We start from the raw sequence: 13,714 nt of genomic DNA on the forward strand, positions 1-13,714 counted from the left end.
CTGAGAGTTTCTTTGTGAAACTTTTTCAATAGTTCCATTTGAGCTTTGGTAAGAGTGAGGACCTATCGAGCCATAAAAGAGTTTAGGCAATACATAGCTTTTGTATATTGTAACGGATATTTTTTTTATTTAAGCCGTTGGTTCCATGTAGATCTGAGTTGATTAGAGCATACTTGGTTCTTCTTGCAGATTTAATTAGTTCCCATATGTTAATATCACATTCTTTTCTAGGGGTTCGTTTTATACCTAGATGTACAGTTTCTTCTGAAGCAGAGGTAACCTTTCCTGACTTGTTCCAGGAGTATGGCTCGGGATTTCTTGATGATTTATAGTGGATAATTTTGGATTTAGTTAGATAAATAGTATACTGATGTTGTTTTGCATATCTTTGTAAAATGTTAAGCATCACCTATAGCTCTTCTGGGTTTGAGCTCAGTAGTGCTACATCATCAGTACAGTCACGTTGGTGCTCTACAGTATTTTATGCCTAATATAAAGCCTATGGAGTTTTCTTCCAGTTCTTTGAGAAGATCATATATTTTATATAGATGGTTTAATAGAATACCTCCTTGTCTAACTCCCTGTTGAATATTAAAGCTGTCACTGAATTCTCGCTGGCATTTAACTTTGAAAGGTAAGTCCGCTATAGAGGTCTTTGATTAGTAACCAAATATCTGAGTGAGTTCCACGATCTAGAAGCTTGTCAAGAAGAATGGTATGTTGAACGACATGAAAAGCTGATTGAACATCGACAGTAGCAAGGTATAATGATAATGCGTTGCTTATCTCACATTTACACTCTGAGATTATATGAGACTTGCGAAGAGTGGCCAAAGACCTGCAGTAAATCCAAATTGTAAGTCCGTACCAGAGTTAATAAAGAGTTTGCCAAGAATGCAGAATGCAGAATTCGTGTAAATTAGAGAGTACTGGAGTCACGGTGATGCCACGGTAACTATTAACTAGAGACGGATTTCTTTTCTTTAAGACTGGCGTCAAGATTCCGGATTTGTAGTCAATTGGGACTTTTTTTTCTTCAAGATTTTATGGAAAAAAATCAACTCTGGTACAACAGTGTGTTGAGCATACTCTATGCACGCTTTAAAAAAAATCGATTTCCTAAATTTGAAATTCTCTGCTTCAATAATTTTCAGGAAGGACTTTGGTAGATGTCTTTTTTTTAATGATATTATGCATTGGACTTCTCTTTTGTAACCATTATAAATATCAATCCAACATGTCGTCAGGAAACCATTTATACAGTATTAAACTTGTAAGAATTTATGTTTTATATTGTATCAAAATTGTGCACATTATTTACCAAAAAAGCGTTTTTCTTTAAACGAAACTGACAAAGTTGGAAAAACAACAAAATGTTAAGTGCTTATATTTCATTTGTTTTAATACCAAGTACTTGATTAATTGGCGACGTATAGTTCACAACTATCTAGTAAATATCTGTTTATTAAAGTGATTTTTTTTTATTTGTTGATTCTTATTACATAGGTGTGATATTATCATCAACTACTTGATTTGTTTTAGATGTACACAATATCCGTGTTTATTTCTGATACTTTACAAACTATCCTTGTTGTGCAGGCAGTGTTACACATAAAAAAAACCAACATAATTCCATATATCTTCACTCACTAATAGATACCAAAAACTATTGATAATCGACTAACTTATTGAGAAATTAATTTTAGACGATCGATCTGCTAGATCAACAATTCATTAGACCTCTGTTTTACAAACAATGGTGTCTGATATGCAATTTAAAGCATGCTTTATCGAAAGACAACTCAACTGCATAACATTGGGGAAAATTAGAAGCATAGATCAAGCGGCAGATGCTTTACCAACAACAAAACCGCGAATTTTTTCCGAAGCTGATATCGATGTTGAAGTTAACAAACCAGTGGATTCTTCAATAACACTCGGGGGACGTATTGAACAAATTGTTTGGCTTTCGAAGAGTTCCGTAAATTGTGTAATGATGATATCATTTGACAAGAACTTTCAAATAGTAAAAAAAAATAAAAAAATACCGAACTCCGAGAAATATTCAAAACGGAAAGTCGGTCGGCAAAGAGCCAAATCAATAGCTCAAACACATCAAACGAATGGACTACAACTGTCATATTTCAAACTTTGTACAGGCATTTTTCTATGTACAAAATGGTATATTAAAGCTGGTTTTATAGCTAAATAAACCCCTCATTTGTATGACAGACACATAAAGTTCCATTATATTGACAACGACGTGTGAACAAAACAGACATAACAGGTAAAATTATCAATAGACTTTCGATCATTCTGGGTTTTCAAAAAAACTCTTGAATCAAAAAGTGTCTGAGACTTAAAAAACTTATCACCAAATCTACAGATACAAGGTTGTCAAATACAAGGGAACAATAAGTACGCATAAGTACGTTGATAAATTACCAAATGTTTTTCTTAAAATTTTGAAGCACACTTGTTTTCATCTGCTTATCGTTGGCTTATCATGTGGTGTTTTTTTTTGGAATATATGTGAGATAGTATGCAGTAAAAAGTGGCAAATCACTATTCTTAAATACATAATAAACATAAATATAAATGCAATATCGATTATAAAAAAATATTAAAAACTTGATGAATAATTAAAAAAGGTTTGCATTTTTTCGAAAAAGTTTTAGTTATATTGCAAAGGTTTGCGCTATTTTGCGAAAGTTTAGGTTCTATCGCATAGTTTGTCTTATAACGCAAATGTTTGTCTTATTACGCACATGTTTTGCTTTATTTCGCAAAGATTTGTGTGATTTCGCAAAATTGAACATTATAAACTACCGTACAAATTAAAATTCTGAATAGGAACTGATTAAGTTATCCTTTTCTTTAATAGCAATTTAGAATGCTATAAGCTTTGTCTATCTTTTCCCGGGAACCGCATTCATCACAATAACAGCTTGAATATTTCACAATCACCTGATATATCATTAAACTTTTTATGGGAACATGTAGACGCCTTTCCTATGCATGCTGGTAAATATTTCGATAAAATATAGAGTTCGGCAAACACTAGTTCATCAATTAACGTCTTTGCATCAATATCTTTCTTTCCTTTCATGCATGCCCTTATATACCGTATATTTTACACAAAGGTGTCTCAACCTGAAACTCATATGCCAATGGTAAATTAAGACAAGCTGTTTCTTCTGAGAAAAAAAATAGCAATATCATGCGTATAATATAAAGTATGTTTATAAGATATATGATCATTTCCGTTATCTTGCAAGTTTCTGATATTTGATATGAGCGTCACTGGTGAGTCTTATGTAGACGAAACGCGCGTCTGGAGTACTAAATTACAATCCTGGTAACTTTGATAACTATTTACACCACTGGGTCGATGCCACTGCTGATGGACGTTTCGTCCCCGAGGTTATCACCAGCCAAGTAGTCTGCACTTCGGTGTTGACATGAATATCAATCATGTGGTCATTTTTATAAATTTTCTGTTTACAAAAATAAGAATTTTTCGAAAAACTAAGGATTTTCTTATCCCAGGAATAGATTACCTTAGCCGTATTTGGCAAAACATTTTGGAACTTTGGATCCTCAATGCTCTCCAAATTTGTTCTTGTTTGGCTTTGTAACCATTTTGATATGAGCGTCACTGATAAGTCTTATGTAGACGAAACGCACGTCTGGCGTACTCAATTATAATCCTGGTAACTTTGATAACTATCTGATATTTTATAACACTAGTGTTGTTCTTGTTAAGAAAGTAGAATGATTTCTTAAACTTTACATCGATTTGTTCTAGAAATTAACATATATATATAATATTAAACTTTCGTAAAATTTAACCGTTTATTGCTAATTAAGAATTACGTGTGTAACAATTGCCAAAAAATGAAGTCTATTGTGACATTATCTTCAAAGTGTAGTGTTACTGTCATTTCTCATGGCAACCATATCAATATTAAACGCTGCATGATTTGTTTTACAATATTCGGCTTCGGTCGTTCTAGCTGAAGGTAAATCCGGAAATAAATAAAGCATATTATTTTTTTTTTATTTAGATATATGTTATAAAAGTCTTATTTTTAAACAGTTTTACAGTTCCTTATATTATTTTTTTTTATTAATATTGTATTGATAGTGTGTTATAGATCAAATTGTTTCGTTCTGTATATGTTAACCTGGTTTTTGTTTATATGTTTTTGATTGCGTTAAGCCATTCCAATGGACATTTTAAATGTGTTTTTCTATGTTGTAATGAGGGTGTGTGCTAAGTCATTGTGTTCAGGACCACATGTTGACCTATAATTGTTAACCTTTTACACATTGTGACTTATGGATAGTTGTCTTTTCTGCACTTATACCATATCTTCTTACTTCTATAACACATTTTCAATGAATATGATTAACTGATAAATTGACAAGTTCTACGGTAAAACATTTTTATTCAATTTTCACTTTTAACAATAAAGTTCAAGTTGTTCAGTCTTTATGTTAAGTTTTGTATACTGTTGTTTGCCGTTTTGCTCTTTTTCATTTTTAACCATGGCTTTGTCAGTACATTTTCGACTTAAAAGTTTCTTTAGTATCTTGCGATGTCTGTGAAAAAGTAAGTCAATTTTCCTGTTGATGTGATACCAAAAATCTTGACTTAGATTAGAATCGTTTAATTTTCATTTAATGTTGACGAAATCTTTATTTTGACCCTTTGACAACAATATATATAGAATAACTTTAACCACACACCTTATTGAGTATATCGCAGTTTGACAGACACAAAAAAATAGTGATCACTGAGAAGCTTTATATTACAATAACAATAGAACATGATCAAAAGTTATTTTTCTGTTATGTTATGTACCGCCTTAAATTTATTTTTTATTGTTATGAGGAAGTCGACGACAAATCATAAGCCATACCGACGTCATTAAAAGAGACAACAAATGTAAGTCCGAAGACGGCTAATAAAAGAATCAAACAGTTCAAAAGTCAATGCCTAATCTTGGCCTCTATGTGCTGTACTACATACATATGACTAAATTTCTTTTTAAGAGTAATTCCTGGCAATATCAATCCGTCAAAACCAAGTAATGTGTGTCTTAAAAAAAGAGAAAACCTTGTTAGGTCTTTATTATAAACTTCAATCTCAGGAGGGTACTTGTCTTCAACATGTTCAAAGGTTGCAATTAGGATTTTTCTGACAAACTGTGACACCTCCATTAAATGGTCTCTGTTGAAATAAATCTTTTCATCGCCTATTTTGATGGTTAAATCAGGGAAACTGAAAAGGGCGAATTTATTCTGCAGACTCGTTTTCAGTCATCATTTCATTGTCAGGTTCCTGTATCGAAGAAAATAATGAAGAAAATATCTACGGTACCTATAAGAATAATTTTCTTACTCATAAATTTGACTTGTAACATTTTGTGAATAATGCATATTTTACAAATATCATCAATGTAATGACAATTTAGTTATAGATTTCTGATAAGAATTGACTATCGCTTGATATGAACTGCATCAATCTAATTTCAATTTAACTATGAACGAGACCTTGGCAAAATTATTATAATTATTGAAATTGAATAACGAGAGTTAATATTAAGTGATTTTACGCCTGGTTTCACATACATGAAAATGTTGCTTATTCTGATCTATATACTTTTACAAAAGTAAAAATTTCATGTCAAATTTTGTAAATTTACACATAGTATCCACATAAAAAAAAATCCTCTTTTAAATATTAACATAAACATTAATAATAATATGGTTCTAAATTATAATAAAGAAGTATATATTTTTATTAATTTTTACTGCTTGGCTTCCGCCGGTCACCTTATTATCTATAAAACAATCAATTAATTTGGCGGAGTTCGGGGGTTGTTCAGTCTTAAGTTTTCTATTACATCTATAAGAAATGAATGCGAATGATTCTTTATAATCGTGAGCGACAAAAGCACGTTTTTTTTATCAAGCCAACAATAAATAATATATAATCTTATGGCCCTTTTGGTCATATAGCTCGTCATGTGTTTCAGTTCTTATATATCGTTGGCTTAAGAAAGCTGGCTTGTCATGTTTTAGAATTTTGGTCAGATTTTCGGAATCCTCTGGTTTTATCCATTTGAATGCATTAACAAATTTTGCCCGGTGACCCCCATTTTTCTTTTTATAATTCTTTTACATGTATAATGATAAGCTGTCTGTTAAAGTCTTTTGAAAAGTTTCAAGTTGATTGGACTTCAACTTCATCAAAAAGTACCTTGACCAAAAACTTGTGGTTTTTGTTGGAATCTATTATCTGATGATCAGTAAAGGTTACAATAAACAATTTTTCTACTAGCTTTAAAATTGGCATATGCATTGAAATGAAAATAACATGCTTTTCTGAATTAAGACAGTGGCTTATAATAATAGTTCGTTATGTGTAATTCTCGAGCTCTTCCATTTAGGAATGAATTTGTTCTTATATGTCAATGCTTGGTTTTGTTTTTACATTTCCCCTTAAAAGAATCCAAGTCAGAAGCTTGTAAGTCAGTGGTTGTCGTTGGTTTTGTCTGTTACATCTGTTTCGTTTATTGTTGTAATGTTACACTACTGTTATGACGCGGAATTAGGGTCATAAATATCGAATTTAACATAATATGGTTTTCGTTTGTTTATGTGTTACATATTTGTTTTTCGTTCATATTTTTTATATATATAAGGCCGTTAGTTTTCTCCTTTGAATTGTTTTACATTGTCATATCGGGGCCTTTTATAGCTGGCTATGCGGTATGGGCTTTGCTCATTGTTGAAGGCCGTACGGTGACCTATAGTTGTTAATGTATGTGTCATTTTGTTCTCTTGTGGACAGTTGTCTCATTGGCAATCATACCACATTTTTTTTTTATATTATATCATTTTAGCATATATGCTATATTATAATATAGCAAATGCTAAAATGATTTACGCATATGCTAAATTATAATATAGCATATGCTAAAATGATTTAAGCATATGTTAAACTCGATATTTATTACCCTAATAATAATTCCGCGTCATATATTGTTGTGTCATAACTTAGTCAGTTTGTTTTATTTTGTCGTTTAATATTGTCACATTGTGTACCATGAAAACTTGTATCGTTATCTCTGGTCTTCAAAACTATAAGACGATGGGGTATCAGTGCCAATGAAACAACTCTTCATCCGACTCACAATTTGCAAAAGAACAGATGCGGACCTGATGTCACATATTATGAAACTCACAGCATGCTTTGAGTTATTTCACTTCGTTCCAATGGGGTTGCACGGCTTTGAATATGTACATGCAGATTTAGTTTTCAAATCTTTTTTTTTATTTTAAAAAGACAAGAAGCGTCCACAGGAAACTGTGAATGTATAAAATTCAAATTTTTGAAGACTTAGTTATAAACATTCTCCTACTAACTTACACACAAATAATCACGGTATGATATGTTTAATTTACACTGCTTTTTCCTAGGAATCTCAACATTCTTTCTAATTATATTAAGTACTCATAAAATTACCAGTGCTCTTGATTTAGGCGACAAAACCACGTTTTATACGGTCATCGGCATCACCAATGTCGGTTTAGAGAAGCTTTTGGTGAACTGGAGAATTACTGATTTCATAAACAGGTTTATGCGAATAAAATTATCTCTCGTAAATGGTTAATTTGTTGAAATATTATCTAATCTTAGCTGACCTGGTAAGCAACAAAGTTCAATGATTAAAAATCTCAGTTTGTTGGAATTCTACGTAATGCTTCCATATTGTAACTTCTTATGGATTTTGGATGATTATGGTTATGGTTATCTGCTTAAAATAACTATAGGGGACGCAGTTTTGGTAAAAACGCTTGCCTTTGAATTTGAGTTGTATAATTTGTATTCCCTTTTTATTTAAACTTCGTTGATTAATATACTTGTTTCCAACATACTTTTGAAGGCATTGTTTCGTCGAAGAAGAAGGTTGATGTTGACTTAATTTCAAAAATGCATTGAAAAACAACTTATGTAAGCTAGTCAATTTAGATGATAATGCGAATAGAATTGTAGTACAGACGCATAAATTACAACAGAAAAGATACGATGGCTTTACTACATATATGATAAGTGATTTGGTTTCCGTTTGCCTAGCAATTTTTGTTAGTTTGTTTCTGGTATAAACTCCGGCAGGTTCAGTCGAGAACATAAACACCACAAGGTTCAAATTAGTAAAGCAAAATCTCAGGTAAACTTTGACTTTCATAGTTCAATTTCATTATTATCACAATGAAATAATTTACAAAAATGTTGTTTTTTCCTTTATGTTTATTTTTATCATTTTCAAATAAACAGAACAATGTAATTATGAAGTTATTTTTAATATGCAAATTAGAATTAAACAAAAAATGCAATTTCCGACATTGTGCAAAAACAGTTCACATGCATTGCGACAATAATTATCGAAGAGAATGAAATGTCCGTTTCAATGTTATCAAGAGCACGAAACACCACCCACAACAATACGCTGAGCACGGTATTCACCAGTAGCTTTACAAATACTAGGCTCCCATGGATTATAAAAATGGTTTCCGTCTCCGTGGGTAGGACCATAAAAACAGTCACCAAGATGATGCGTTCCTCGTGGACAAAACATATTGGAAATTACATTATATACTCCTGATCTAGGTGGGACTCGTCCATACGGCAGATAAGTTTCAACTCCACCACTGAAAACAATACATGACATCAATTAAATAATGATAAATAAACACTAGCATCTATGTCGCGGATATAAAGAGAGCATTAATAGATTCAAAGCTTGTCAAACTAGTCTAAAAGAGGGACGAAAGATACCAGAGGGAAGTCAAACTCATAACTAACCTGTTCACTAACATTCGACAAAATGCATCTGCTTCTATATCTCCCCATGTGTTAGAGCAAATTTCCCATGAGATCCCATTCCGATGAATAAGAGCTCTTCCATCATCTTCAATATAAGTTGACATCTGACGGTCTGAAAATTGATCAAAACGGCATTCATGCATTTATCAACTAAAATTTATGACTTTTATTAAAAGAAAACACATTTACATACCAGACAAGGTTCCATACCAGGTGTGCGGCTTAAAATCACTCCAGTCATTAGATCAACCAACGATTACGTAACAACTGCAACACCCAATTCCCAGTTTGACATACACAATAAGTTTTTACTGAATACATCTACTAGCGAGGGTCCTGACTAGGGACAGGTAAACACTGTACATTAAATTTATATTGTGTTATACTTTAATCAGCCAATAACAGGTATACAAAAACATTTTTACTTTATGTGTTACATGCGCTCATGCACTACCAAGAAAATATATTCGACATTGATCAAATGGGTCATCAAGGTCAAACATTCAATAAATCGGAAATTACCCTTTTATGCGCAGCATAACGAGAATAATACATATTTGTTAAAAAAAATCGTTATCTATTGTTTAATGAATTAAAAAACCTTTATTAACAAACTGTCAATGATTAAGTTATCACTGCCTCTACTACCATGGGACTAAATCATTTCTGTAAGTCAGAATATATATTATCTAAAGTAAACTTCTAAAATTTCAATATTTATTAGTGAGCCTGTATTTAACTGAGCTAAGTTATGGAGTATACTTATCATTGTCTATAAAACTTGTTGGATAACTCGCTGCGAGGTCGGCAATACGTCCTTAATAAGAGCATAATAGTGAAGATTCAACTGCAGGATTATAACAATATACGCAATTGTAGATAATTTTCAAATTTTTTTTGTAGCCGCTTAGAAACAAGAGAAAAAAGCCCCCCGTTTTGATACCTTTCTATGGCTCGCATAACTATAAATAATTACTTTACATTCATACGAATTCGTAAATTGTATTGGCAGTAATACATCGCAAGACATTTCAAAATTATATATATATCCCCCAAAAATGTAACTTTCCTTACTGCACGTACCTTCCATGACAACAACAATGTATTGGTAAACAAATGAAAAGCTTGACATACCGGTTAACTCATAATTGCATATGATTGAAGGATAAAAATGTAGTTACAAAAATTTAATAGTTCTTAGTTGAATGAGTTGTTTTGCGTTATGTGAATACTTGGATGATAACGCTGCTAACCTTTATCAATGCTAAATCATATTACATGTGAAATGTCGGAAGCAAGACGTGTATAAAACTGTGACTTGGATGGGGAGTTGTCTCATTGGCAATCAGACCACATCTTCTTATATCTTTAATGCATTGCTTCGAACTGCCACAGGTTGCCTCCATGCTTCAATTTAAAAAAAGGTTTTTTGCTATAAACTCTGTAATTTAAAACTGTTCATTTAATGGATAAATACTTTAATGTATTTCTCACCCACATCATCCACCTCGTGACATTTGATATACACAGCATTTGAGTAACCGATTGGACCACAGTAAGTGTCTGTCATGAAGTAATTGCATTGTCCAACATTCATTTCTTTTCCATTACAATCAAGACCTATCCACAAGTCTGGTTGATCAATGGTTATAAATCTGTATTCACCCCCATTCCTACAGTATTTAAAAATTGCAGTCGTTACTAAGCTTTTCCTTGATTGAATACATGAAATATTCTGTTAATGATGAATAGGACATCTTTTGAAACAGGCAATGCCCTAAATATCTGTCTTTAAAGATATTAAAACAATTGAACAAACAATCAATTACTTTTATACAAACCTTATGATAAATAAATTTGAATTATTATTAATTTACATTGTGTTGTATCCGTAACGGATAAAAGATAGATAGAGACAAAAAAGTTCAACAGAGATAGGTTTGATACATTCAACAACGTATTAGATAAGTCTAATATATTCTGACATTTCTAATTAATTAATTCATTTGTTCCCGACATATCAATTAATGCATGTTATTTTTTTCAAATCACTTATTCATGATCACTTGAACCGCCTTAAATAAGGCATACTAGTTTAATAAAATCTCATTCATAATAATATAATTACATGTATCCAAGTTGTCTGCATACAACTGCAGCGGTTGTAGCTCTAACGTCTCGCCAATTGTTCCTCAAACTACATACACTGTACCATGAATTGTTATACTCGATACGCAGTTGTCCTTCATTTAAACTTCCACCAATCAATTTGACTTCATATTCTAAAATGCATGCTTATAAGTATTTATAAGATTTCAGATTTTCACGGAATAATATGCCATATATTTTTATATTCTTAAAATAGGCTTATACTTGGATATGCACATCTAGTCTGGGATACACCTATATATTACTTATGTTAATTTACATCTACATTAATGTTAACTTGTAAGGTATAAACTGGTCAAAATAGAGTCAGAATGGATTGTGACTGGAAGCACACGTTAAACATCGATGTTTTTCTTTATATGAGGCAACAGAATTGGAATTTATAAACGATAGGTGGACGGCTTCTAGACATGAACATTTTTTAAACAAACAGACATTACCCCTTACTTGTCTAATCACTATTGTTTATGAACGGTTCCATGATAGACATAAATATGACATATATTTTCGAGAAACAAAGTAGGTTTACTTGAAGTACTAATTAGTTACTGCATAATATAACTTATATATAATTACTAGTCGTTGTTAATGCTTTGCCATTCCAGTATTTAAAGGGCCTGCCTTGCTCATGTGGCTGTTAACCTCTGTAGATTAGTACCAACATTGTGTCCAGCAATAGTCATATTCAAAGTTAAGTGAACTGTTTCTTCATTAATTCATTTGCTATTAATCATTAGTAGTTCACAATGTGGTAGAATATTTGAATGTCGAAAACGCAATACATTAAATGCATACGCAAGCAAGACGACTTTCTCGGTTTGTTTATTGTCTTTGAAATGATTTTGCCAATGTAAAACGTTTATAGTGAAAAGAAAACAAAGTTAATTCTATTATGTACAGAACATTATCAAATGCAAACTGACGCCACATATACATCCAAATTTTCAAATATAAAGCAAATGTAGAGTATCGATATTCACAACTCGTAAATCCATTTAGAATATTCTAACATAGAGAAAAATCAAAATGGAAAATACATAATTGTAAACCGTAACCTTACCGTGTGTTTGAACACCACAAGCTTGTGCTGTTACATGTTTGCATGCATAAATCGCCATTGTGAATTCAGACTCAGACTTATGACTTGCTGCTGGCGTCTAAGAACTATAATCCCCAAAATATGTATCATAACAGATTTTTTGTCGATTAAAAAAAAACTTGACTGAAAAAGCCAATTGCATATGTAAAAAACCTATGATGCGATTTCCTTCTGCACAAAGTATTGGATTGGTGCTGCATTAGGACATGAATTTTAACACAAAATAAAAAAGAACAAATTTTGTTGAATTAGTATCAAAATAAACAGTGTGAAGACATGTGCATGCTTTAAATGGGACTGCAAATAATCTCAAAGACCAAACGTTCCTAAAAGTGTTGCCAAATATAGCTAAGGTAATCTATTTCTGAGGTAGAAAAGCCTTAGTATTTCAAAAATTCAAAGTTTTGTTAACAGCTAATTTATTATTATGAACAAAAACGTATTAATTTTTTTTATAAAAAACTAATAAGATAAGTCTTGAATTGTTTTACCCTATTCCTTTAGGGACTCGTTGTAGCTTGTAGTTCGGTGTGAGCCAAGGTTCCTTGTTAAAGGCCGTACTTTGACCTATAATTGTTTACTTTTTACGCATTGTGACTTGGAGTTGTCTCATTGGCACTCATACCACATCTTCTTATTTCTACTTTGACACACTTATTCTTACCATCTTTTTCACTAATTGTTTTAATTTCTGAGATGAAATATGAAATTGTTCCTTCAATTAATTTTATTTTGGCAAATACAACTATATTCTGTTTCATAATACATAATTAACAATAACTTTTGAACCATTTCATAAAATTGGTATCATCTCAAAATCTGTTTCAATGGAAATAGTAATATTTTTTTTTTAATTATAAAAAAGAGAGGGTAGATACCAAAAGGAGACAGAACCATTGACAGAAAATGAAAAACTGCGAAAAGACAATCAACAGCCTACAAAACACTATATAAAAAGCAAGACTGAATAACACAAACCCCATCAAAAACCAAGGGTGATTCCAGGTGCTTAGGAAGGGTAAGCGCAGATCCTGATCGACAAGTTGCAAGTTGTTAAATAACACAGGGATATCACAATTTAGGAATAGAAAACGGGAGTGTGTCTACAACATTTGGAACAAGTTCCACCAATTAACAAAAATAGATATTAAATTCAACAAGAAAGAATTCGTTGTCGTGGTAAGCATACCCACATTCGTAATTCAAAGTATCAGAAACAGGATGTAGATATTGAACAGGTACGAAAGTAAGTGCACATACGTTACAGTTTATCACTTTTGAGCGGCTGACCAAACAAAAAACATTCTGTTGAGCAGTTTTTGAGAAAAGTGTGATGAAAAACTTTAGCTTATTCAGTATATTAAAGGTATCAAAGTATCAGCAATCGGAAGTAGGTATCTGATAAATCCGAAAAGTGTTCTAGCGTAACAGCTCATCACTGATGACCAAATGAGAAATTCTTCCGGTTTACAGTTTCTGAGAAAAGTGTGACTGTATATTTGTTGACGAACAGAGGGACGGACGGTGATGGCAATGTAATCTCACAG

At 31.9% G+C, this 13,714-nt stretch overlaps 1 protein-coding gene across 1 annotated transcript in view; it reads right to left on the reverse strand.

The window, feature by feature from the left end:
• Nucleotides 1–8,360: 8,360 nt before the first annotated feature.
• Nucleotides 8,361–13,714, reverse strand: part of LOC143082452 (scavenger receptor cysteine-rich domain superfamily protein-like) — a 37,110-nt gene continuing 31,756 nt past the window's right edge. The window contains exons 12-15 of the mRNA XM_076258116.1: nt 11,028–11,181; nt 10,394–10,572; nt 8,879–9,011; nt 8,361–8,724 (exon numbers count right to left, since the gene is read on the reverse strand). Of these exons, the coding sequence (XP_076114231.1) occupies nt 8,490–8,724; nt 8,879–9,011; nt 10,394–10,572; nt 11,028–11,181 (701 nt within the window). The 3' untranslated portion in view covers nt 8,361–8,489. The remainder of the gene's footprint in view (nt 8,725–8,878; nt 9,012–10,393; nt 10,573–11,027; nt 11,182–13,714) is intronic.

Source organism: Mytilus galloprovincialis, chromosome 7 (assembly GCF_965363235.1).
Source record: "Mytilus galloprovincialis chromosome 7, xbMytGall1.hap1.1, whole genome shotgun sequence".
Lineage (NCBI taxonomy): Eukaryota > Metazoa > Mollusca > Bivalvia > Mytilida > Mytilidae > Mytilus > Mytilus galloprovincialis.